Below are 25,435 nucleotides of genomic sequence, written 5' to 3'. Positions count from 1 at the left end.
CTCTCTCTCTCTCTCTATCGCTCTCCCTCTCTCTCTCCCGCTCTCTTCTCTCTCTCACTCCCTCTCTCTCCTCCGCTCTCCCCTCTCTCTTCCTCTCCCTCTCGCTCTCTCTCTCTCTCTCATCTCTCTCTCCCCTCCCTCTCTCTCTCTCTCTCTCTCTCTCTCTCTCTGTCTCTCTCTCTCTCTCTTTGTGTGTGTGTTTATAGAATGCTTTCCTACATATTTCAAACATCTTTAGTGCTAATTTTCCATCCTCTCTCTTCTTCTGTTTTGCACTCCCTTTGTTCATCCCTAGTGGAAATACTCCAATTTTCACCTTTTCCTCTTCATAGCACCCACTTCCTACTGATATCTAAAGTGACTTCTCCCTGAGTTTAGCTGTTTTATGAACTACTTTTTGCAGTAGCATTGAAACAAAGAACTATCAATTTTTCAGACTATTCTGTAACATTGACCTAGTGCTGTAATGACTAAAAGAAATATCTCCAAAACTTTATTTTCTGTAGATTTACAACTAGATTCAGGTCTTTAATTAAGTAACACCATTAACAAGCTTTTATAGTTACTCTTTTTTAGCATAAAATGCTTTTCTGGATTATTTTTCTTTTTCTGTTTCTGTTTACTGTTTATCCTCCTTACAGTGTCTTAAAAAGTAGGATCAACATGGAAAAAAAAAGAAAGATAGAAATTTATTTCTATCACTAGAAACAAAAACACTCACAAAGCTTTTATACTCTACTTAGAAATATAAATATTTGAAAAATATCTGATAATTTAATTTTATATATCATAGATTTTAATTACAGAATTGAGAAATCTAAAAAATTAAACTATGAGGCAATGAGTTTCTGTAGGAGATTTCAATACACCGTTAATTTTAGTTAAGGCTTCCCAATCCTCTCATTTCTCCCATATAAAATATTGTCAACATAGTTTAAACTTAATTATTGTCAGATGTTTTTTGTGGGTACTAGAGGTGGAGCTAAGGGCTGAAATATGTTAGTCAAGTGCACTACCACTGAGCAACGTCCTCCAGCTGTGCAATGTTTTTTTTTTAAAGACAAACTGTTCAACCTGGAGTTTCAGGCTCCAGATGATTTGAGTTCTTACAGAGCTGATCTTCTCAGACTTCTTGGGAAAACCAAAAACCTCTGAAATGACCTATCAAATTATATTCCACCTAACATGCAAATTTTAAAAAATCCACAGAATACTGGACTGTGCTGATCAAGCCAGGAAATTTCTGATCAAGATTCACTTTATTGCCGACTAGCAGGAACATATATAGGGCAAGGTCAATAGGATCTATTCTTATCTCACTCACCCTAGCCCCCAGGCAAGAATACAATAGCCTGAATCACTCCCTGTAGAACTTCCTAGTTCTCTGAGTAGTTCCTTGTAAGAACTTCCTAGATCCTCTGGGGTGGTTCCAAGTTGAGACTTCCCTACTTCTTTCAAAGGTAAGTAGTCCAAGGATAGCGTGGAACACAAGACCTCCTGAGGCAAAGGCCAGCAACTCGAAGGTCACAGCATACAGCCTAAGCACAGGATTTCTGACACGGCATAATTTGGCATGGGTTCCCACAGAGACCTTAAAATATAATTATTTTACATTTGTAAACCTGCTGAAAATAGTAATAAAATTTAGAAAATGTTCTTAAATGTGTAGAAAATATGACTGTTTAGATTTAGAGAGTTGCTGACAAAGGGAAAAGAAGAAGTGCTGCCCTCTGGGAAGCTCTGTTGACTACAGACTTCAGCATTAATTAACATATATGTACTTCCTAAAGCACTCACCACATAGGAATGCAAGACCAGCACATAAGCACTGACTAATGTTGTTTGTCAAATCAAAGCTTCATTACAGTCTTCTATGGGAGATGATGTTATCATATTTTGTTCTATAAAATGGCAGCAAAATGATGCAGCCTTTTCAAGATCTACAGAGGAGGATGTGAGCCACATGTGTAGGATATGGAAGTGTCTCCAGACAGCTAAACTAAACAGTGTGTTTTATAAACCAGATATTATTTTACCAGCTGGATTCTCTATTTTTCAGGTGTTTTCTTATACTGCTGACAAAGAAATCCGAACTGATGATTTGTGCCTGGATGTATCCAGACTCAATGGGCCTGTAATCATGTTAAAATGCCACCATATGAGGGGAAATCAGCTATGGGAATATGATGCTGAGGTATGATATTTTCTATGACTTTCTTGTCACCTAATATTTAAGTTCAGTTATTTCCCCGAAAACAATAATAGCCAAAGTAGAAATATATTTTAGCATGCATAATCATATGTAGATAACATTGGGGTGGCATATCATATAAATTAGATTTTGTCAAACTACTCCATTGTTATAAAAATCATTTTATATGGATAAATTTTTTTTGATCTTTATGTATATTTCTAGTATAAGTTCAGCAAATTATGCTTCCATAATATGTATATACAAATATATACGTAGAGGAAAATATTGAAATCTTTGCAATTTAAAATCTGTTCAATGATAATATTTGATATCTGTGATTCTCAATCTAACATGTCAAAGATCTGATAAGATTAATGGGATGCATTTTTCTTAGAAAGAAAATTAGAAAGTATCTATTTCTATTTACCATAGTGGATTTTTGGTACAGTTGAATTCACTAGTTAGACCCATAGTTAGCCAAGCAATCCCATCTCAGCATACTATACCCTTCTCATGTAGATCAGGGTAGTGAAACGACAAAATCGTAGTGAGAATTTAGTTAGACCATGTGCAAAAAATAGTTCAGCCATCAGATGGAGCTAATAAAAAAGAAATACGTTCTCTACAGAACAAGCCTCAGAAACACCATTATTTCTTTCAATTCTCTTGGCTGACCAGAATGAATTTGTCATTATGTCTTATGTTAGAAATTATTAAATGGCAACTGATACAGTAGCAAGAAAAGCTATACTTTATTCTTATGAGATAACAATATAATAGAGGTAAACACACTTACAGTGCAGCATTCCATACAAGCCTAGCATTGGATTAGAGAAGAATAATGCTCAGTGTCTCTGGTACCACAGCTGGAACAAGAGCTTTTAAAACATATTAGAGTACTAATTTAATAGCCACTATTTTGTGGATTCATACATTTGGTAGGGGAAAAAAAAAAAAAAAACCCATCAGTTCCTCCAGGATTCAATGTGCATGCAGGGCTAATTTGAGGCCTAAATTTTGCATATTGTCAAATATTTTTCTGTGACATACAGACAAATGCCCAAACTCCTCCAATGTTGCTTTCATGTGCTCTCTGCTGAGATCTTACCTTCTTTAACTGGCCTTTATTTTGTTTTCTGGAACTATGGTCTGTTTCATCATCCTTTATGTTAAGTCTCCTGAAGACTATCTCCCTGCTAAAGACAAGTGTGGAATCTGGACTCGAATCCGATTTTGCTTCTTTTATGAGGAAAAAAAACAAAACAAAACAAAAAAACAAAAACAAAACAGAAATAGAAGTCTTGGGAATGATATTTATTTTATAATCAAAGATTGTATTATTGCTATTTAATATCTTCCTGAACCATAAAAATTAATTAGTTTTTTTCTAAAACAAGGAAATACAGTAAATGTATATTTAGAAAAAAGGATTATATATTTTATAAGATGAAGCTGTGTTGGTTCTAGTATAACATTTCAATCTTTAATGTTTTCTGTTGGCTAAACGAGAGCTTCTATAACCACAATTAAAATTTCTTCACTTTGATAATATTGCAGAAAGTTATATTTATATCTTGTTTCTCTATTTTTCTATCAGTAGCATGTATATTAAATATTAAGTAATACTTAAGAAAAGCCACAAACTTACAATTAAACATTTTTTGCATATTTCTTCTTGCCTAATTTTATTCTCCTGCAATATTTCATAGATCTATAAATTTTGAGACTTTGGGCCTTTGGGGTAATCCTAAAATGCTTACAATATGCCATGCATTTTAAGAATTTATCACATATCAAAAATATGTGTCATTTACTCCTATGCTTATGAATTAAAAGTTAAATTCTGAATTTCCACTTACAAAATGACACCACTGTCCAATTTAAAAAAAAAAAAAAAAAAAAAAAAAAAAGAATGTCAGATCGGAAAGATGATTGTGCAGGTAAAGATGATTAATGTACAAGCCTGAAAGTTGGAAGGAGATGACCAACTCCACAGAATGATTCTTAGACCTCTACACATGCCCTAACATCCATTTCATAGACACATACTTGTGTGTGTGTGAGGTCACACCTCTCTTTCTCCCTCTCTCTCTCTCTCTCTCCTTCTGTCTCTCCACCCACTCCTCACACATGATAGTGAGTGAAAATTATAAAAAAATAACTGTTAATGCATAAAAAGCATATGAAATTAGAAAAGTAATAGATTATCCTCTGCCTTTTAAAATATTAATTTTGAAGTTTGATTGTGTTTTGTGGTGACTAAAAATGGTATAATGTATTTATGAAACTGAAGTACATTTTATAACTCCTTTTATTTCTGAGTTTCACATTTAAGGACCTTTCTTTCCTCTGTATCTTCTAATAACTGCTACAAGTAGTGATTTGAGAGCCAGGAAATTCCTATGGGACTTGTTAGAAATCTACAATCTGACACATGATGTTTAAACACACTAAATCCAAGTTTCTGGTTTTTTTTTTTAAATTTGCAAGTTATTTATTTATTTACATATACATTACAGTTTGATCTAGTCTCTGAAATTTAGTCCTGTGTGTGTGTGTGTGTGTGTGTGTGTGTGTGTGTATGTGTGTGTGTGTATACAAGCCTAGAGGCTGGAGGTTAAATGCTGAGACTCATTGAAAGTGAGTATCTGTGTGTGTGTATATATATTTAATTTTTGGGAAGGTTTCTTTACTTTATCTTATGTGTATGAGTGTCTGTCTGAATGCAGTCTACTATGCACATGGAGGAGAGAACAGGGCAGCAGATCTCCTGGGACTGAACTTAAGACAATTGGGAGCTGCTTTGGGGGTGCTGAGAAATGAACATGGTCCCCCTGCCGGAGCAGCTAGTCCTTTTAACTGCTGAGCCATCTCTCCAGACTATTCCCCCCTTTTATTATTAAAAGCTTATTCACTCAACATTCCAATCATAGACTTTTGGAAACCAATGTAAACTTAGGAAAGGACAAACATGTACTCGGCGAAATGCAAGGAATTTAGGAGACCCAAGAGATGCTGAGGTGTGGAGAAGTCCTTGTTCAGCGTCTCTGTTCCCACATTCCCACAGTGGAAAGGTATTGAGACCTGCTTGCTACCTCTTTAATTCACTTCTTTTTCATTTGCCAGCAAGGGTAAAATTTCTTTTCTTTGAGAAACCTCTGAGGTGGTGCAGTTTCTAGTCAGAATGAAAACTGGTAGAGTTCACAAAATTACAGAGCTGCAACGAACCTTAAACTCTTCTCCTTTGAGCTATGTCAGGACAAAGCTAAAGCACAAAAATTAGCCTGCTAGGAGCAGAGCTAGGATTTAGGTCCTAATAAAGTTTTCAAAGAAAGCTAGCTACTAGTCCAATTGTGAATCTCACAGTGTGAACTGTGGGAATATTCCACCACTTTCTCTGCCACTTCCTTTCAGTATTAGAAAATGAGGAGTCAGAAATAGGGCAGAACTGTTAGAACACACAGAACAGCAGGTGCCTCTAAGCATGGAGTCTCCATGGCTAGTTTGGTTTGTTTTCTGATTAGGAGAACAAGTGGAAAAATAGAAAATGAAGTTCATGGAAGGATTTGATTTCTCTGTTCGCTTAGGCTGTTCTTGCCACAATCTTATAAAACAGTTATTGTTAGTCTTTGTGTTTTGAATAAAGCCATGCCATTGTATGGATCAAGGTGTCTGGCACTAATGTAGTTTTCTCGAGTACTGATTTGCCACCTGAGGTAACTGAGGCGCTGGAACTGTTTAGATGCTTTCATTGATGCAGACTCCATAAGCTGGACAGACAGTGGGACCATGTTACAATCAAATGCTAATGACCTTTCACAGCATCAGGCTGGATTTATTTGTGAATGTCTTCTTTCCTTAATGATAAGAAAGTCCATCTGTGAGAAACATAAATTGTTTAAAAGGCACATTTAGTTTATCACAGTACTGGCTTAGACACTTTAGTTGAATGTTTCCATAGTGTAATTACTATACAGTTTTTCTTCTAATTGAATAAACCTAACTATGCATTGGTTTAAAAAAAGCCTATCTCTGACTAAAAGATTTGCAGTGTAGACTTTCTGACTCCCCTAAGTAGATTTGTAAAATATATTTTAATTGAAATATAATTACAACACTCTCTCCTTTCCTTTTCCCCCTCCAACTACTTCCATGTCCTCTCCCTCCAAATTCCAACCTCCTCACTCCCTTTTCAATTTGATTATTGCTTGCTATTTTTCCATATATAAAGATATGAATGTACAGATATATAAACACAACCAGCTGAGCACCTTTATGTCAATATTTCTTAAATAACACATGACTACTGTTCACTCTCTTTTATGGCTGGCCTCTCTGGTTTGATTTCGTGAGAACATGAGTGTTTTTATCAGACCAAAGGATACACTTGGTATAGAGTAGCAATGAAATTATCTAAGGTTTCAGTGCCATGGAATAGCTGTTTCTAGCAAATTCAAACAAAGCAAAAACACCAAATTTCACATTACTTAGACAGCTAGGTATTTTTTATTACAGTGCATGGTTCATCTATATTATTTTATTCAGATTTTTAAAATACTGTTCAGCATCACAAATGTGCTCCACTGTATTCCAAATTTACATTTTCCTGCAATATGTGTACTTAATCACATTTCTTTTTGAACATCCAGGCAGCTACATAAAGTGATGCAATCTAATTTTAGATCAGAGCACTTCTGCTTGACAAACACTATTCCACAAAGAAAAAAAAAAAGGAGCAAAATATGATGCTAAAAATAAGTGCTGCTTTTCACATGACTGAGCAAGTCGGTTGAGGAAACACTTGTTGTAGACTCTGTCCACAAGAAAGGATTCCAAACTTAACATCTCTTGAACTTACTAAAACCACATAGGCTTGTTAAATGGTTTTTAACCAACCTATTTTATTTGCCCTTATCAGAAAGCAGGTAAATGGGAATATAATTTTAAGGTAAGTGGTTTATGATTACAAGCCTCCCTCATTCCCTTGTAGAATTTGTAATAAATAATAACCCAATTTACCTTTTGGAGGTATATCCATTAGACTAGTATTCTTTTCCATGTCTCCAATGACCCATAGATTTGATTTCTTTTTAGAATGACTTAATGGAGATTTTAGTAGACTAGTGTTGTGCTGATATCTCTTTCTAGAACACTAGCATTTAATTTTTAGAATGCCCGTAGTCTTTTGCTTGTGCAGTTCACATTCGTAAGAGACCATACGAAACGTGTTCAATAGCAATATTTTGAGATTATGTTTTAGACAACTGTTATTTAATATTTGGCCAAGAGATTTTGAAACCTGTGATTTCTTATTAAGTGAAAGTAATATAATAATCTAAGGTTAATCATATTATCTTTCTATGTGTGAACATGAACTTACTGTTTTGTTTTGCTTCTTTGAGACAAGATTTCTCTGCGTAGGGCTCTGGCTTTTCTGGAATTTTCTTTGTAGCTCAGGCTGTCCTCAAACTCACAGATACTCACCTGTCTCTGCCTCCAGAGTTCTGGGATCAAAGGTGGGTGGCACCGGGCCAGGATTAAATTTAATGTTTTTATTTTAAACTTTTAGTAAACTGAGATTTCTGTAGTCATTTATGGCATCACCTATGCAGCTGTCTGCATGTGCTCTTCAAAATATCAGTTTTTTTAAAAAGTGTTTTTAATACAAGTGTTAAGCTTTTTGTTTCCTCACCAAAATTGTTTCCTTAGCCTGATTCCACCTGGCTATAAGTAGGAACTGCACAGTTTGAAGAGTAGATTTGTAAGTAATTCATGACAATCAAATACAGATGTGTAATTCACAAACTTGGTTTATATATCTTAGATGTTGAGACTAGCTTTCTGTACAAAGCAGTGAATCACAATGCCCTACATTTTAGAACAGAATACTTATGTGATACTGCATTTTATACAAAACATAATGATGCTAGCTTTAGACTCACATAACTTTGTTTAATAATCAACATTTAAAAAAAAATCCCATAGTGGCTTGGAGAGATGGATCAGAGGTTAAGAGCACTAGATGCTCTTCCAAAGGACCCAAGTTCAAATCCCAACACCCCGATGGCAGTACACAATGGTATAATTCCAGTTCCAGGGAATCTGATGCCCTCACACAGACATATGTAGAGGCAGAACATTAATGTAAATAAAATTAATTTTTTATTTAAAAAATATCTTAAAAATACTGCAAAATACTTGGGAGCCTGCACTTCACATTCCTCCAAACAATGATTTGCCGTGACAGCCTCACAAAGAATCATTCATTCAGGGCACTTACATAAATGTTCAAAAAATTAATAAAAATATTTGGTCCCGGCACAGTGCCACATGCCTGTAATGCCAGCACTCGGGGAGACAGAGGTAGACAGATCTAAGTTTGAGGCTAGCATGGTCTACAAAGTGAGTCTCGAAAAACAAACGAACAAAAATATTGGTAAAAAATTGTGTATCTTTAAAATTTTCATTTATAGTATTTTTCTTTCTTAATTTTTAGCCTATATGGTATTTAATGATGAATTTTTAGAACTCGATGATATAAGTCAGATTCTGCTGTGATCTAGATGCCCAGTGTTCCCCCAAAGGATGTAACCAATGGGCAGCTCAGGCTTCATATAGTTTCCCCAGTAAGGGGAGTGGGGGTGTCTCTGACATGGACCCAGCTGCTTGCTTTATAACTACTTCCTCCTGACAGAGCTAACCCTCCAGGCCACCAGGGAAGAGTATGTGTTCAGTCCTGACGCGACATGATGAGTTGGGGTGGATGGTTGCTAGGGGGAGGGGGGGGGTGCGGCTCCCTTTTCTGAGGAATAGCTGATGGGGCTGGGGATGGGGATGCGGGAGGAAGGAGGAAGAGTGGGACATGGAGGAGGGAAGTGAGAGGGCTATGAACAGGATGTAAAGTAAGTAAGTTTGTAAATAAATACATGTGCAAATGTATATCTTATATAAAAAGACAGGATATATTAAATAAGCAAAGTAAAAATACAGATAGCACATGAAAATTAGTTATTGAAATAACTATGGAAAATACATACATAAAAATATTTCAGGTCTACCTTTTCTTTATTTCCATTTCATTCTGTCAATAAGGCAAAAAATAAAATGTTTAAACCAAAAGATCCTATGATGAAGGTGCCATGAAAGTGAACCTGAACTTCTCCTGGCATTCACTACACCACAGCTGCTCTGTCATTGCTAAACTATTCAAAATGTTCATACGTTTGGCTTTATAACTTATATAAGATTCATTACAAAAGAAATGAGGGTCATGACATGTTGAGAGATGCTTGCCAAAGCATTATCTGCAGTGGCTCTGAAACACAAGAACATTCATATCAAACGAAAGACTTAGTTCTGAAAATCTGTTTCATAGAAACCCTCTGTTTTATTGATATCTTAACGATAGGAAGAATTCCAAAAATATAATTGAAGGGATGGTACTCAATTTGAGAGCTCCAATCTCATCGATAGACAAGTGACATAAGTAGTAATAGAAACACATAAATTAATCATTTTCTCTTGTACCAGGATGATTCAGAAAATAAGTACGTCTTCCTTTGTTTTCACAGCTTGTGGTTTGGGAGATAAAAGAATATGTGGATGAGCTTGAGATTTTTAATTTTTCTGATGATTTACAGATTTTTTAAAGTATCTCCTAGAATATATTTTTTTCATTTTGTGGTTATTATAAACATTTGTGGAGAAAATGAAATATGTATATTTTATCTGTTACATAGGGTCTCTCCTCTTGGCCATGAATTCTTAAGCAAAATCACTTTCATTAAATTTTGGCAGGGAATAATATTTCTAATCCATTTTTCCTCTTCATGCATGGAATTTTTAATTCCTAACAAGAAAATCTTGTGTATTAAGAAGGTATTTTTTAAAGAAAACTTCAGGGCAATAAAAAACATGAATTGAGCAGTTTAACCATTTATATTTAGTAAAGACAACTAGTAAAGCCAGATGTGGTGGTACAGCACCCAGGAAGGCAGAGGCAGGCAGATCTGTGTGAGAGCGAGGACACCCAAGACTACACAGAGAAACCCTCTCTAGAAAACATGCAAAGAAAAAAAAAAAAAAAAAGACAAGCAGCCAACTGCCACCGGCAGCATCATTTCATAGGTTAGACATTATGCTTTTATCGTGCTATGTTTTTGATGTTGTAAGTTGCTCTATACCGTTTCCCTGTAGATGATAACCCTTCAAAAGGTAAATCCAGTGATTGCATCCATTATGCTGCCCACAGATTGGAGTTTACTTCAACAGAATGTACGTGCTGCATTGGTTTTACTAATCGTTTTGATCAACAACATTACTTAGCCTTTCCATGGGCGGGCGCTGGAGTTGATGTTTTAAGTAATATACATCTAACGTTCTCTAGCTTATTCTAGGAAATAGGATAAGTCAGACAGGGCTGGAGCGATGCTCAGTGGTTAAGAGCGCTGTCTGCTCGCCAAGGACCTGGGTTCAGTTCCTTAGCAACCGCATGGCAGCTCATAGCTGTCTGTGATTCCAGTTCCAAAGGGTCTGACACCCTCACATCAACGCACATAAAGTAAAAATCAAACAAATTATTAGAAAAGATAGGTCAGATATGAAATTAATAATTAAATTCACAGGCGATTTGATCTTTTCCTGTTCTTCTCTCCATGTACTCTGCCATACTATATTCGTTGCGTGTGTTGATTCCAAGCTAGCCCAGTGAAAACATAAAGCAAAACCATCCCGCGAAGTGTTCCTTGCTGTCCTCTCAGGCTGGAGGCAAACCTATGAGGACACCCATATAAGAGAAAACTGTGTGCATCAGTCAAATACTTAAAATAACATTTCACAAAACAGCTCACCTAGCGCTAACGTGTATTTTATTCATAAGATGATGAGAACAAAATTCTACCAAAAATAACATTTTGTCTGAAATGTTCCACCATCAGATGTCAAACTCCTCCTTAATGATCTCTGTGTTAACTCCATTTTTTTTTCTACTGAGTAAAGCTGATATTAAAACCATCTGAAAGGTTGCCACTCACAGCTTCGTGGATGCAATTATTGTGATGTGTGTCTCCCATCCCTTTTCAGAAGAAATTGTATGTTGTCTGAAATGATTGATTTATTACTGCCTTTGTACTTGATTTGTCACTATTCATTATTTTCTTTGTCAAACAGACGCATACTCTTGTTCACATAATCACGCAGTCCTGCCTCTCAATAGGCAAAGCAGCTGATGGCTCCCTACATCCTACCATGGAGACTTGTAATGATAGCACTGTGCAAAAATGGCTTCTAAGAAATTATACAAGAGCACAAGTTTTTAGAAATATTTTTGGAAACCTTACTGATTATTTTCCTTAGTGATGTGTTGGGGTTTGTGTTTCAGACTTATTAAATTTATATTAGTTATTTTAGTTGTTATTAAAATCTGAAAATTTTATAAAATATTTTAGGGAGTTTTTTTTTTCTAATTTTTGCTTCTTAGCTACTGATTAAAGACTGGATATTTTAAGTAATAATTAGTCTACCATTAACAAAAATGTATCTTGGTTTTATTTAAAAATATAGACATATATGTCTGTGAATGTAATGGGTTAAATATATTGTGAAATATTATTTTGCTTTAGCTTAACAATAGCCATGTCTATATGAAAACAAATTGTAAATCAAAGGTGAAAACATGACTGAACATAACCTAGTGGATGATTTTGGAACATTGAAATAACTTAATTTTGGTATGCAGATGGCTCATCTCTCTCTCTCTCGCTCTCTCTCTCTCTCTCTCTCTCTGTCTCTCTCTCTCTGTCTCTCTCTGTCTCTCTCTCTGTCTCTCTGTCTCTCTCTCTCTCTCTCTCCCTCTGTGTGTGTGTACATGTGTATGCGTGTGTATGTTTACCACATCTTCACAACTTATATAAATTCTCTTTACTTTATTACTAATTATTACTGTTATATTCAACAGCCTTATGGAAAAAGCTGGAGCTACACATTTCTTTCACAGTTGCTTATGTGATATAATTATAAGAATCAAAACTTTCAATGGGATACATTTTTATTTATCACTTGCATAACTTATGACTATCACTAAATAATTAAATGAATTGCTATTTAGTTCAACTAAACAAATGGTCATGGATTTTTCTTTTGTAAACAGTACAAATAAGAACATTTTTAAAATTATTGTATTTAATGGATTTTTCAAAATATCAAAAAAGTGATTTTATATTATTCAGCCACTGGCTATGAGAACACATAGGAGGTTCCAGGGGTTTTCTGGTTCCAGGAAATAAGCTAAAGGTGTTGGTGCACAACCAAGCTTCACAACTTGTGGCAAGCTAAGAACAGAAGCAGACCAGAGGGTAGAACAGGTGTTGCTGGTTTCGAGTGCATCTGAGAGAAGGCACAGTTCACATAAAGGTGGAGAAGTTGTAGTAGCCAAGACAATTTGCATAAAGGGGACTTGTCCCGTGCAACTCACATGCAGTATTTGAGCCTGTTTTCTAAGCATCCCTATCTTCTGTGTACAGTGCCCAACAAGCTGTCTGGGGCTTAAACATTCGCCCTCATGAGTCTATGATTGGGTACTGGGGCAGGAACCTTCTCTCAGTCAGAAAGCCTGTACCAACTCCCTCAGCACTTCTCTCAGCCTGGCTCTTCTACAGGTCACACTCTGGCACAAGGTTTTGAGATCTCCACGTGGCAGATGAAGACTCCACCTGGGCTGAGTAGACTTTTGGTATGAACTCGATTTGCACAGCGCCCAGGAATCAACTTACAAGTTTCTGTGCTTAGAGAAGCCCACATTGTGATTCTGGTCAAGCAGTCACATGCACTTTTTACAGGACACTTTTTTTTTTTAAACCTTAAGCCATGTTGCCCCAAAACATAGTTAACAGTTTCACTCTTACTTGGTTTCTAAGGACACTGATTTCACTGATTGAAGTTCAACTCTGTGAGCCGAAAGGGAAGGACACTGTAAACATTTGTTACATGTAACTCAGTGTTTTCTAATGAAGTAGCAGACTTCTGCATGACTTTGGTGGCTTTCTCCAGTACTCATAGCTAGCAAACTAGGGAAATGAATTCAAATTCAGACTACTTGAATCTGAAATGTCTGCCTTTCTTGTATTTTGTATGAGATAGAACTTTCTGGTTGCTCATTTGTTCTTTGGAGCAGTGGGTTTTTGACTCTTAATAATTCTTTTTCAAGAACTTGTTACTTGTGCCAATAAAAATACTTACTCTACATAATAAAAAAATCTATTATTCCAATATGACATTGATTAAATCATTCAACTACTGTGATAAGTGATCAGACTACAATAGAGTAATGGCAGTACATAAGTCAATGTGTGGTAACCTACTTAGCAAATGCAAAAATTCTCTTTTGTAAAGAAAGATCAATTAGAAGCATAATGTGAGTGCTTTTTTTTAAAAAGGAGAGTGTATGCATAAGCTACTCCAATTTGAGACAGAGATATGGTTTTCTTTATTGCTGTTGATCTTACCTACAGCGATTTTTAAAGGAAAAATATTGTTTTTCTTTAGTTTTACACCTGATTTCAAACTGGCAGATAGTTGAATTTCCTGTCATCCTAAGAATAAACCAGCCATCGCCTTGCTTTCTCGCTATCTTAGGCAATTTCTTTTTTATTTCATTTTTAAACTAAAAACGACTTGCTGCTCTGTATTAAAAAATGACAACAAAGACCACAGTCTTGCCATCACCTTATTTTTCAATCACCTTGTGTTTTAATTTCCTGCTTCAAGTCAGAGAGGCATCTTTCACAGCAGCCTGTCTGCTATCCTATCTTTTCTTTCAATAGTGAGGTTACTGGCATTTCTCAATAACTTTACTATATGTATACCCCGATATACTATCAGGTGTGAGAAAAGACTATAAAAAGAAGACTTTCCCTACTTTTTTAGTTTTGGTAATTTGCATAAACCATGTGTTTAGGATGGAATTTCCAAGGTCTACTTGCAAACCACCTCACACATGTGTGAGCACTTTAAGGTCAGAGCTCTTTCCCAGTGATTCTTGGCATGGTCCATGAAATTAGCAAAATAATTTATAATTAATAGTTTAAAAGCATACTGGCTCTGCCAGAGGGTTCCCAGGTGCAAACCTCAGCCCAGATCTAGCCAATGAACAGGACATTCGCCACAATTGAGTGGAGAGTGGGGTCTGACTTTCACACAAACTCTGGTGCCCCATATTTGACCACATCCCCTGGATGGGGAGGCCTGGTGGCACTCAGAGGAAGATTAGCAGGCTAGCAAGAAGAGACTTGATACCCTATGAGCATATACAGGGGGAGGAGGTCCCCCTCAGTCACAGTCATAGGGGAGGGGAGTAAGGGGAAAATGGGAGTGATGGAGGAATGGGAGGATACAAGGAATGGGATAATAATTGAGATGTAATATGAATAAATTAATAAAGTATATTTTTAAAAAGCATACTGGCTTTAAGCATGTTGGAATATGGAGTCCCGGGAGGTGAGTTCCATTACAAATGCAAATGAAAGCTATGTGATGACTAAACAGGATGCAATTATTTGTATTATAAGCGTAATAAAATACTTCATCATTCACCTTTTAAACTTAATATCTATAAATTTGTAGATACATAAATACGATAAGCACCCCATGAAGTGAGATTGCTCATCTCTCTGGCAGCCATACAAACACTGTCTACAGTTAATATCTCAGAACTGTAGGTTACTAGTTTTAAATGGGAGCATCTCTAGTCATTTTATAACAGTTGTGCAGTTAACTTCTGTGTTTATCAAATTGTTACTGATTAACACATGGCTATGAAACTAAGATTCTTCATTTTTTGTTCATATTTGTCATCTTCATCTGCAATGTAAGGTCATACATAAGCTTTTGACAAAGATGTCTGAATTTTCAGGAGCCTGCCGTAAACATCAGCCAATGTCTTTAACCATCTTCAAATAGAGTTGTATCAGACATGGACAATTCTTTTATGCTCAAAGTTGTACATGTTATTTGGAGAATCCTATGCACAGTTCCTTTTTTTTAAATGTCCTATTTTATACATAGAAATTATATAGAATGTATTTAAGAGCAGCTTTCATCTGATGCACCAGTGAGGGACTGATTGTGGTTGTCTTCTACAGAGACTCACTTTGCGACATGCTAACAGTAACCAGTGTCTTGACGAACCGTCTGAAGAAGACAAAATGGTTCCTACCATGCAGGACTGCAGCGGCAGCAGATCCCAACAATGGCTGCTGAGGAATATGACCTTAGGGGCATGAAGACCACTTCTCCCAGGAAATGAAAGGCTCTACGCTTTTGTTTATCCCTTAATTTCAGTTTGGTGAAAAATATTGACTTTGCTGAATTAAAAGTTTTAAAAATACTTTTAGCATTCCAAAACACAGTTGTTTATAATTCGTTTTTAGGAATGTTTATTTCCCTACTTAAAAAAATTTGTATCTGATTGAAGAAGCACAGAAAATATAAATAATAAGAAACAGTTATTAAACATTTGAACTGTTTGGGAAAAGAATACACGTTGTATTTGCTTTTAAAATAGCTGCATTAGCCTCTTGTCACACGGTTACTTGAGGTTGCATTCTTTTGTGATGTAATATGATAAAAAGACAGGTCATACAATGCCTTATACAAAATCTCAATTATAAAATATTATCACTTTATAAAACACTCTTTTTACAAAAGCTTCGTGGGACCCTGGTGGAATGTCTATGCCAGTAGTTAAAACACATATGAAATCATTAATGGGCATTGCATTTATCAAACAAAATATATGGTGCCAGGAAAAAAAACATTAGGCTAGTTTTTTGAATTGTAAAATAAAAAATAAATCATCATTCAAAATTAAGAGAAGAAACTAAGTTCAATTTAAATAATGAATTTAAGTCACAAATTGTAAGGAGTGAGTCGGATAGGGAGGAGAACAAGAGCTGTATAAAGTCCCAGAATGGCTGTGAGAGAACCTTCACTCCTAGCACCAGCTGAGGATGGTCTTGCTCTGAGAGGTGATGTCAGGACTCGAATCCCCAGCTGCGTTCTGTCTCCTTGCAAAGAGTATGTCTCCATTAGCTGTACCTTTGCCCCTTCACTCTAGAGGCTGTGATTTGTCACAGCCTACAGAACTGCAGGGGAAAGGTGACCTTTTAGATTTGATTATTAAGCTATTATTCATCACTTTTAGTTCAGTCAGTGTTGTTGTTACCATTTTATGTTTTATAAAAACTACGGCACTATTGTAACTTATTGCTACTCTATAAAATCTAACACTGATCACTGGGCAACGATATTTAAGAGTGGTCTTTAAAGTGGTATTAGTTAAGCTACTAAACAAAGCTTGGCATAAACTATGGCTCAGTTTTAATTAGGACAATTTCATATGTCATTTCCAATTAAAACTGCTTTGTTCAAGTGAATGAACTGAAGATATGAAAAAGTAGAAAAAACTAACAATTGATGGGATATATAAAGTTTTTATATTTGCTGCCTTTTTAAGCGGTCAAATGATTGCTGAGCCTGTATATCTAGGAGCTGGAGGGAATCTGTGGGGGTGAAGATAGAAAAAGATTCTTCAGGAGCAGAAAGTGCATTCTTGTCCTTTAAAGGACCTTCTAGAAAACGCATTAACTGTCTTACTGCACCTACTTTCACTCTCTACCCTCTCTTCCTATCTCTGTCTTTCTGCTATATTTTTGTCTGTCTCTATGTCACACACACACACACACACACTCACAACTTTTCTCAAGTTATATATTTCTAAAAAAATCCAAATTTACTTTCCTAGCTGCTCTTCCTTTCCCCTTTGATTCCAGATTGTTAGAATTTTGAGAAATTCCAACTTGGAATGTCTCAGGCTTGCAGCTTAAAGCTCAAGTATACTTTGCTGAAACATCTTCAGAGAATTCTTAGATTTCCTAAAATTTTAGACAAAAGACTGAAAATCAGGGCTTTTATTTCCAAGATAGGTGTAATTCATATAATATCTGACAAGAACCCATAGCTCTCAAGAGGTAATCAATCTTAAATTGATCATGGCCACTCAAGTCCACTGAAGGCTAAAAAGAGGCCCATTATCCATTTTCACTCTTTTCTCCTTCATTTCCCTCTTATTCTGTCTCAAATCTCATGCAGTGCCCTTCTATAACATTTTTCTGAAATTAAAAAAGTATAGACTCTCGAGAGTTTGCTGCATAATATAGTCTACTGGCAATCAAAACACATATTATACAAAGAGTGCTCAGTGAATTTTTTAAAAAGTGTAATATCTTAGTAGGGCTGAATTTGAAGCATCCCCACAGCATTTTAAGAAAATAAAAGTTTATTATGGTCACAGTGAAAATACATGAGAAGGATGCTCAAAGTTTCTTCAGGTAATTTGGATATATGCCACATACAGACTGGAAAAAAAAAAAAAAAGGCGTGGGTGGTGGAGGGGGCAGAACAAGCAGAACAACACAAATATCAAAACCAAAAAGCAATAACTAAGATTTTAGATTTTCAAAAATGTTTGACTTCAGTAAAGAAAACTAAAGCGTTTATTGGAATCACAGTGAGTTTGTGCGCCCCCCCCCCCCACACATACACTTGAGCTGGGCTAGCAGATTTTTTCATATTGCTTCTGTCTTGTTTTTCTCATCAGAAAATCTTCTGGATTCTCAAGTAAAAACTATAAAATTTGGAACAGAGGAATTCCTCATTCAGTTGGTAAAGTAGTAATCCCTCAACCAATGGGCCCTCAGCTAGATTCCAAGCAAATAACCACTGAATGTGATGACATGTTATTTAATCTCATCATTGGGAAGGTGAACACATGTGAGTTCTTTGACTTTCCTGGCCATCAGCTTATTTTTTAATAACTTATTTTCATGCTATGTACATTGGTGTTTTGATTGCATGTATGTCTTGTGAGGGTGTCAGACCCTCTGGAACAGGAGTTACAGACAGTTGTGAGCTACCATGTAGGTGCTGGGAATTGAATACAGATCCTCTGGAAGAGCAGTCAGTCATCCTAACCACTGAGACATGTCTCCAGCTCCAGGCCAACTTATATTAATTGACAAGCTCCAGGCCAAATGAGAAATTGTAACCCTAAAATCAAGTGGTGATACCTAAGAGTGACCACTGGCCTCCACACTTACACACACACACGCGCGCGCGCACACACACACACTGTTTATTCATTTATTTTATTTTTTTATATATTTCTTTATCTATTCACTTTTGACTTCTTTTGATCTCTCAAACTTTTCAAGCCTGTCCTAACCATGGCTCACAGGGCTCATGAAACTGCCTTCAGCCAAAGTTAAGTAGGATCTTGGCCCAACACAAAATTTACACTTGCTTAAACTTTTTAAAAGATATTCACACCTATTTGATAACTGGTTTCTTTGTTACCAAGATTTGATTTTTTAGACAACAACATGTGGCGATGTCAAACTTTGGACAAATCAAGTCTAATCGTCTTAAAATTAACTTGATGCTATCTTTGTCATGTAACATGAAACCAATAATTTGCCACCACATCCACTGTTTGTTACTACTTCTGACGTTTTAAATCATAGGCAATATGCATAATATGATTTGCTATTTTGGCCAAGTCTTACCCAATGTTACACTTGTTTTCATAAAACAACAGTCACATAGATCCTGCTAATTATGCATTTTTATATTCTCCTGAACATAATCTCTCAATTAATATTCAGCTCATCTCATAGCCCTCATGTCTCTATACACAGACAAATACACTCCATAAACATATGTGCACATATCCTCTGCACATGTGTATATACACACACATAGACACCTCTATGTTTCTTATTTCTTACTTTCTTGGATTTCATTGAACTGTCCTGGCTGTAAGGAGGTTTCTGCCTTATTGTTGATTCTATCTGTCTTATATATGCTATTCACTTCATTTCTTTAGGTCTCTAATAAAACTTTCCCTTTTCAGTACAGCAAAATCTTGTCCTGTCTACAATCTCTAGCTCCTATCCCTCTTACCAAACACAAGTCTACTCTTATTTATCTCAATTTCTACCAGCCCATACTCCCCTACACAGTTGAGAGTACAATTTCATTTATTTAGGTTTTTTTTTTTTTTTTTTTTAAGTACCAGGGTCAGATCTTTGTTAGGTAAGCACTCTACCAATGATCTCCAGGCCCGTTCATGTAAATCTTTTTTTTTTTTTTTTTTTAGACAGTGTCTATATTAGTTTTGTCCACTGGCTATGTTCAGCTTTTTGTGCTATCTCTTGGCACACTTCTTGAACTAAAATGGATTTAAGGGAGTGTGTTAAAGTCATTATTCTGCACTGTGTCGTATGTTTTCATATTTAAAACCTTAGAGTCCAATAATGTCTTTATAGAGAATTTTCAGACCCTTGTTTTCAAATGTTAATTTTCTTTCTAATATCATTCATATTAATGTATGGATTCTGTGTTGTCCATTGTGTTAATATCACCTGCCTTATGGAAATTAAATATGCCATTTTATTAAAATGCTGCTATGAAATATAAATTACTTCTCTTAACTGAAAATAATTACAGTTTCAGTGTTTTAGTTGTGTTAGAATGACCACAGAAGGGCTAAGATTTTGAGTTTTAGAAAGAAGATAAGTACATTCTTTTAAATTCATATTTCTGTTCACTTTTTGATAATGACTATACAAAGTTTATTTTCAATGTAAAATCTATTAACAAAATATATTATAGAAATCTTAAAATATTAAAGATATTATACTATTAATTTCTATGTTAATAGATTATAAATCTGAGCCATGGACATATAGTGTAGTTTGCCCAAATATCATAGAGTTATAAAAATATGATGCCAGGACTCCTCATACTAATGCCAAAAATATATAAGGGCACAATAATGAAAAAAATCTTTCATTAAAAGCTTTTACTAGTAACTTGATTATTTAGAACTATTTAAATTATTGTTTTTCTTATTTTCATAATAGTTGTTCAATAAAATAAGACCACAGGCAATAGGAAAAGACCCACAGCAAAGTGAATATTTTCCCTGCAAATAAAATATTTACAAAACAATAGAATTCCCTAGCACCAGGCATCAAGTGGTTTCAGGAAAGCAGCATCAGGCCTCTTCAGTAGTAATTTATGCAACTCTGTTTCTTCTGTTTTCTTGCAATTCCCTTCAAGCTCCAAGGCAGACAGAGCTACAGTTTGTAGAGTACTAGACCATCCATTTCTGTGAACATTGGGTGAGTTCTTTTTGCAGCTTTACAGACTACAGAGAAATCAGTAGACATTTCCAGGGCTCCCAGTGTTATTTTTTCATTAACATAACATGTAAATTTGATTTTTCCTTAGTGCTTGCAAACCGCATAATACATAAAATGAAAATTAAAGGAGGAGGAATGTAGATTGCTACAATAAAATAATATAACTGATTTTTAATAATTTTTAAAAAATTTGGTAGGAGGTTAAGAATGCTGTAGAATTGCTTCAGCAAACTTCAGAATACTGTCTGATTCCTCCATGCATTGTTACTCCATTTAAGAAATGATCAAGCATAGTCATAGCCATTGCATTTGCAAAACACAATACATTCTTAAATTGCAGGCATGATGATTTGAACAAACATGAAAAATTAAATATTCAAGACTTCATCCAATTTGAATCATTATCTGTGAGATGTCATTTTGTACAAGTGAGAACTTCCAGTCTTAAATAAATGCCTCGTTTAGATGGGCAGCAGGAATTCAGTTGTGTCAAGGCAGCTTGTGTTTGAAGATTCAGTCACTACCCTGTGTTATGTCAAATAGGGAGTGGAAATACTCAGCTATTCTTTAGTCTAACATAGGAATATCTGGTTTGACTGCACCATGCTCAGAGTGCTATCAAGTATGAAATAATGTATAAAGAAAAGTTGGTGGATGAGCTCTAGCAATTTTTTGAACTAGTTGGTATACATTTGGTCACCATTTTTTGTCTTAATGTGTTTAATAAATTTTAAAGAAAATTTTCATTGAACATGCTTTTAAAAAATCCCTCTGAGAAAGTAGTGATACATTACAGTCTTTTGTCATTAAATACATTTAAAATGAGGACCACTTCTGTGATAATTGGCTCATCATGTACAGTAACGCTTTTCTGCCATTGCTAATGAGGGACAATGAATCATTCCTCCATGTTGGGTGACTTAGAATGGAAAAAAAGTCAAGGATCATCAGATGTATGTGTTTCAAAACTGAAATTTTCATCTTGTGTTCAATTGGTGAGGTTAAAAACTTAAAGACACTGCTGTTTGGTTTCTGGTGTACCTTCATCTAAAAATAGCTCAAGGGAGAAACAGAAATCCATAGTCTCAAGACTTTCTTTGAGTGGGGTAGGAAACGTCTGTTTCTTAAAGCAGTGTAGTCACAAATAGAGAACATAATCTCAAAAATGTTTAGACATGCTCAGTGCAGTCTCTCACATTTCTAAAAGTAGATTGTGCATAAAGATTTAAACATTTTAAATGTTGTAAGCATTACTAAATGGTATAATTGTTCTTTTGCTGTAAATTTAAATATTTATACATTTTTGTAGAATTAAAGTATGCCAATTTAGTTTTCCTTTGGTATATGTTGTCGTTTTTTAAAATAAATTTTGCTAGTATTTCAAACAGATAATTTTAGTATGCCATGATTATCTTCTATTTTATAGAATAAAGGAGTGATCATTTATAGCTATTTCTCAGCACCAAGAAAGTCTTGAAAACCTATTATAATCATATACCCAGAACAGTAAAATAGAAGTATTGAAATATGATTAAGATAATATTATCTCATTAATTTTGTTATGAGATGATTGGAGGCTGACATTTTTTTTTGCTTCGTAAAGATGATTCAAAGAAGTTAAGATGTCTCCAAATACATGAGAATACTTGTTTTGAGGTCTTGCCTGGATCCTTAATTCTGATGCTGGAATCCTGGAAAGCAGCCTGTGTGGTGGTGGGTGGAGCCATTCCGGCAGCACATTGATCCTTTAGCACCAGCATCACAGCGCCATCCAGAACCAGAATCAAGACGAAAAGATAGAAGAAAAGGAAAAAGAGTAAATAAGAGACTGTAATGGAGGGAGGGACAGATGGACAGAGGAAGGAGGAGGGGGGAAACTCTAGTGTGTTAATTTCTCTTTAATAGTCTCCATTTTAAATGTTTCAATAAGTTAACATGATTCAGAATTTCACTGACTGACAGCCATTATGAATACTTCATTAGTTTTTCCAAACTTGTCAGCAAATACAGAGGACATGGATTTTTTTCTACTTTACATACAGAATGTTACTTCTTGGAGAGGGATGGGTGAGAGAGGAGGGAGGCAGGAGGGGGGCAGGGGCGAAAATTTTGTACTCAAATGTGCAGCAGTCTTTTTTAATATTTTTGTGTGCCAGGATGGCCTTGCATTATCAGACGTAACTGGGTACTTAATTTAAGTCAGTGAAGCTGCCTTGCCCAACTGGATTCTGACAGATCAGTGACTTACCTCATGCCTTTCTCTACCTGATGGAAGAATCAATGTGACCTCTCCTGACCAAAAAAAAAAAGAATGGAGGCCTCTCTGATGCCTGGCTTACTTTCTGAAATGATGAATCTCTTTTCCACCTTGCCCAGGATATTTTACTCCACTCCCCTTTCTTGATCATCACATAAAGAGCAGCTAATAGTGAGAAAACTGGATTGGTTCATATAGGAATCTATTCACTGGTTTAGAAAAGTAAAATCTTAGCTAAAGCGGTATATATATCTGAAATTGATTATTTTATTTGTGTGTGAGATAACACATGAGGTGAGATAATATCTGACCTTGTGACAGCAATCATCCTTCATATCCTACATGGTAACTGAGGTAAGGTGGAGGCTTTGAGAGCTCCTTGTGTAAAACAGAGGCCAGAAACCTTAGGGATTTCTTTGAGATTAACGGAGCCTGTAATTTTAGTTACTAAGACTGAAGCTTAATGTCTTATGTACATGAACACTTCCCCTTCAAACTATACAATAAGTGAAATTGAATATACATATATATGTATACATATATAAAAAGTAGATGCATGTAAAAATATCTTAACTATTCATATGGACTCATATGAACAGTGGATCAATTTCTGCTACACATTTATCTCTTCATAACACTGGTTTTCTGTATCTAGTGGGCTACCATCTCTTCCCTTGGGTGTGCTTTATGTTTCCTCCTACGTTAGTGGTTTCCATTGTGTGACCTCCGAGACCACTCCATGTAAATGTCACTTTTACTTCCTCAGATATTGGGAGATGAGACAAGAGCAGTATTCAAATATCAAAGCTTTACAAATACACGGTGTGGGTTAAGCCCAGAGCATTTCTATTTATATTCTGGTCTAACTATCCATAGGCCTGGGCCTGGAAGCTTCTAGCCTTCATACAATTTAATCTTATTTAAGCCCAGACCTTGAAGGCTTCAGCTTCCATCTTCTGCCTGCTAAATTAGCTGAGAATGTTTTCAGTCTTCAAGACTGACTGCTGAATAAGCTTACCCTTTCTCATTACTTCTGAACTTGGCTGGCTGGTTCAACTCAGCTGTTCTGTATCAAAACGCCTCTCAAAACTGATTTAAAGTGGCTTCTCTTTGCTTCTCACTGAATTACTCTGCTTGATAAAACTACCTCTGAACTCCTTGAACAGAACTGCACTGAATAAATTAACTGAATGAAGGTAACTGAATGGAACTACACGAACTCAACTGAATTCAACTGCAATCACCTGATTACTTTACTCTCTCTCTCTCTCTCTCTCTCTCTCTCTCTCTGTCTCGCATTTATTTTATGACTGAAACCCTCAAGATGAACTGGATGTTGTAACAGCTGCCCTCTTGGGTTTAGATGCTGTTCTGTCCCAGAATCCATGTCTGAATCTGCAATAGACAATTTTTAGGTGCCTCATCTGCCCATTGCCAATAATGCTTCATCTCATAGCTTTGGCACTCAATGAGTTATACTTTCTCTTGTGCTTGGCCTGGTAGCCACATTTGTTAAAGGGCCACTTCTGAAGGTGGCAGGCCTTAGAGCCACAGTGATGGTACAGGTTGCACATCTTATTGTGACACTTTCCTAATGATGACGTTCCTTTAGTCATCTTGCTTCTGCCTCTGAGGCTGGAAGAGGAAGCACTTCAGCTACTTCCTCCCCTGCACTGCTCATAAGTAGCCTCTCTTTCCTGTCAGTTCTTGTAAGAGTTGGACATATCCTATCTCTGACTCATTTTGTCACATCTTTCTCTGATTTGTAGCTTTTCCCCTCAACTAGACATCATTGTTTGGGATAAAATATGTGTACTAAATGTGTGTCTGTATTCCAGCCATATCACACAGACCTAGGTCTTTAGATGTGATTCTTTACCACAGTAGCCATGTTGCTGGATTAAAATCCATTTACAACTCCATCTTTTAATATTGGATAGCTTCTGGATGTGGACCTTGGTGATTTTTATTTGTGTTCTCTGGGTGACCTCAGGTAGGACTGTAGATTTTAAAACTTCTGGCATTCTGGTAACCAACATGTGTCATTTCCCAATTTATATCTTTTTGGTTCAATGACTAATAGACATTTTAGTAAGGATCAAATTGAATTAATCACATTCCCCTGACAGATGTTCAACATAACTTAGTCCATTTACAGCAGCCACAGCAGAACACTCAAGACTGGAGAGTTTATGATGAGTAGAAATCTATTTGCCTCAGCTTTGAAAGTTAGGAGACCTAGGAGCATGAAACTGGTCTCTCACAAGAGCCTCCCACTTTGTCATCCCATGATGGAAGGCAGCAAGATAAATGAGAGTGAGAGCACGTAAACAAGAGCAGCATAAGCCTACTTTTATTAAAAAAAAAAAAAAAATCAACTTTAATAATATTGAACCTAATCACCAGATGACGTAAGGCACATCTTTGTTAGAAAGAAGTTCCTGTCAATGTTGGAAAGGGTATGATATTTCCAGGATATGAACTTTAAGAGGAACATTGGGCTTAGTGACAGTCAGAATCAACTAAGCGGGGCTCATACAAGCTCACAGAGAATGAGCAGCACTCATGAAGCCTGCATGGGCCTGTGCTAGGTCCTCCGCATATGTTATGGCTGTAACTTAGTGTTTTGTGGGAGTTGTAAGAGTGGGAGTGGGTATATTAGAGACTCTTTTGTCTGCTCTTGGGACTCTTTTCTTCTAGCTGCGTTGCCTTGTGCAGCTCTAACAT

At 35.9% G+C, this 25,435-nt stretch overlaps 1 protein-coding gene across 2 annotated transcripts in view; it reads left to right on the top strand.

Moving 5' to 3' along the window:
- Positions 1-16,119, top strand: part of Galnt13 (polypeptide N-acetylgalactosaminyltransferase 13) — a 447,668-nt gene extending 431,549 nt beyond the window's left edge. Inside the window, exons 10-11 of one of the 2 annotated variants that reach the window (XM_051166208.1) lie at positions 2,060-2,194; positions 15,331-16,119. In XM_051166208.1, the coding sequence (XP_051022165.1) occupies positions 2,060-2,194; positions 15,331-15,471 (276 nt within the window). In that variant the 3' untranslated portion in view covers positions 15,472-16,119. Of the gene's footprint in view, positions 1-2,059; positions 2,195-11,362; positions 11,564-15,330 lie in introns of those variants that run through there. The other variant, XM_051166210.1, reaches the window with a different exon arrangement.
- Positions 16,120-25,435: the final 9,316 nt, after the last annotated feature.

The sequence above is a fragment of the Acomys russatus genome, chromosome 24 (assembly GCF_903995435.1).
Source record: "Acomys russatus chromosome 24, mAcoRus1.1, whole genome shotgun sequence".
In the NCBI taxonomy this organism is placed as follows: domain Eukaryota; kingdom Metazoa; phylum Chordata; class Mammalia; order Rodentia; family Muridae; genus Acomys; species Acomys russatus.
Note: the sequence above shows the minus strand (reverse complement) of the source record. Positions and strands in the feature narration are given on the sequence as shown.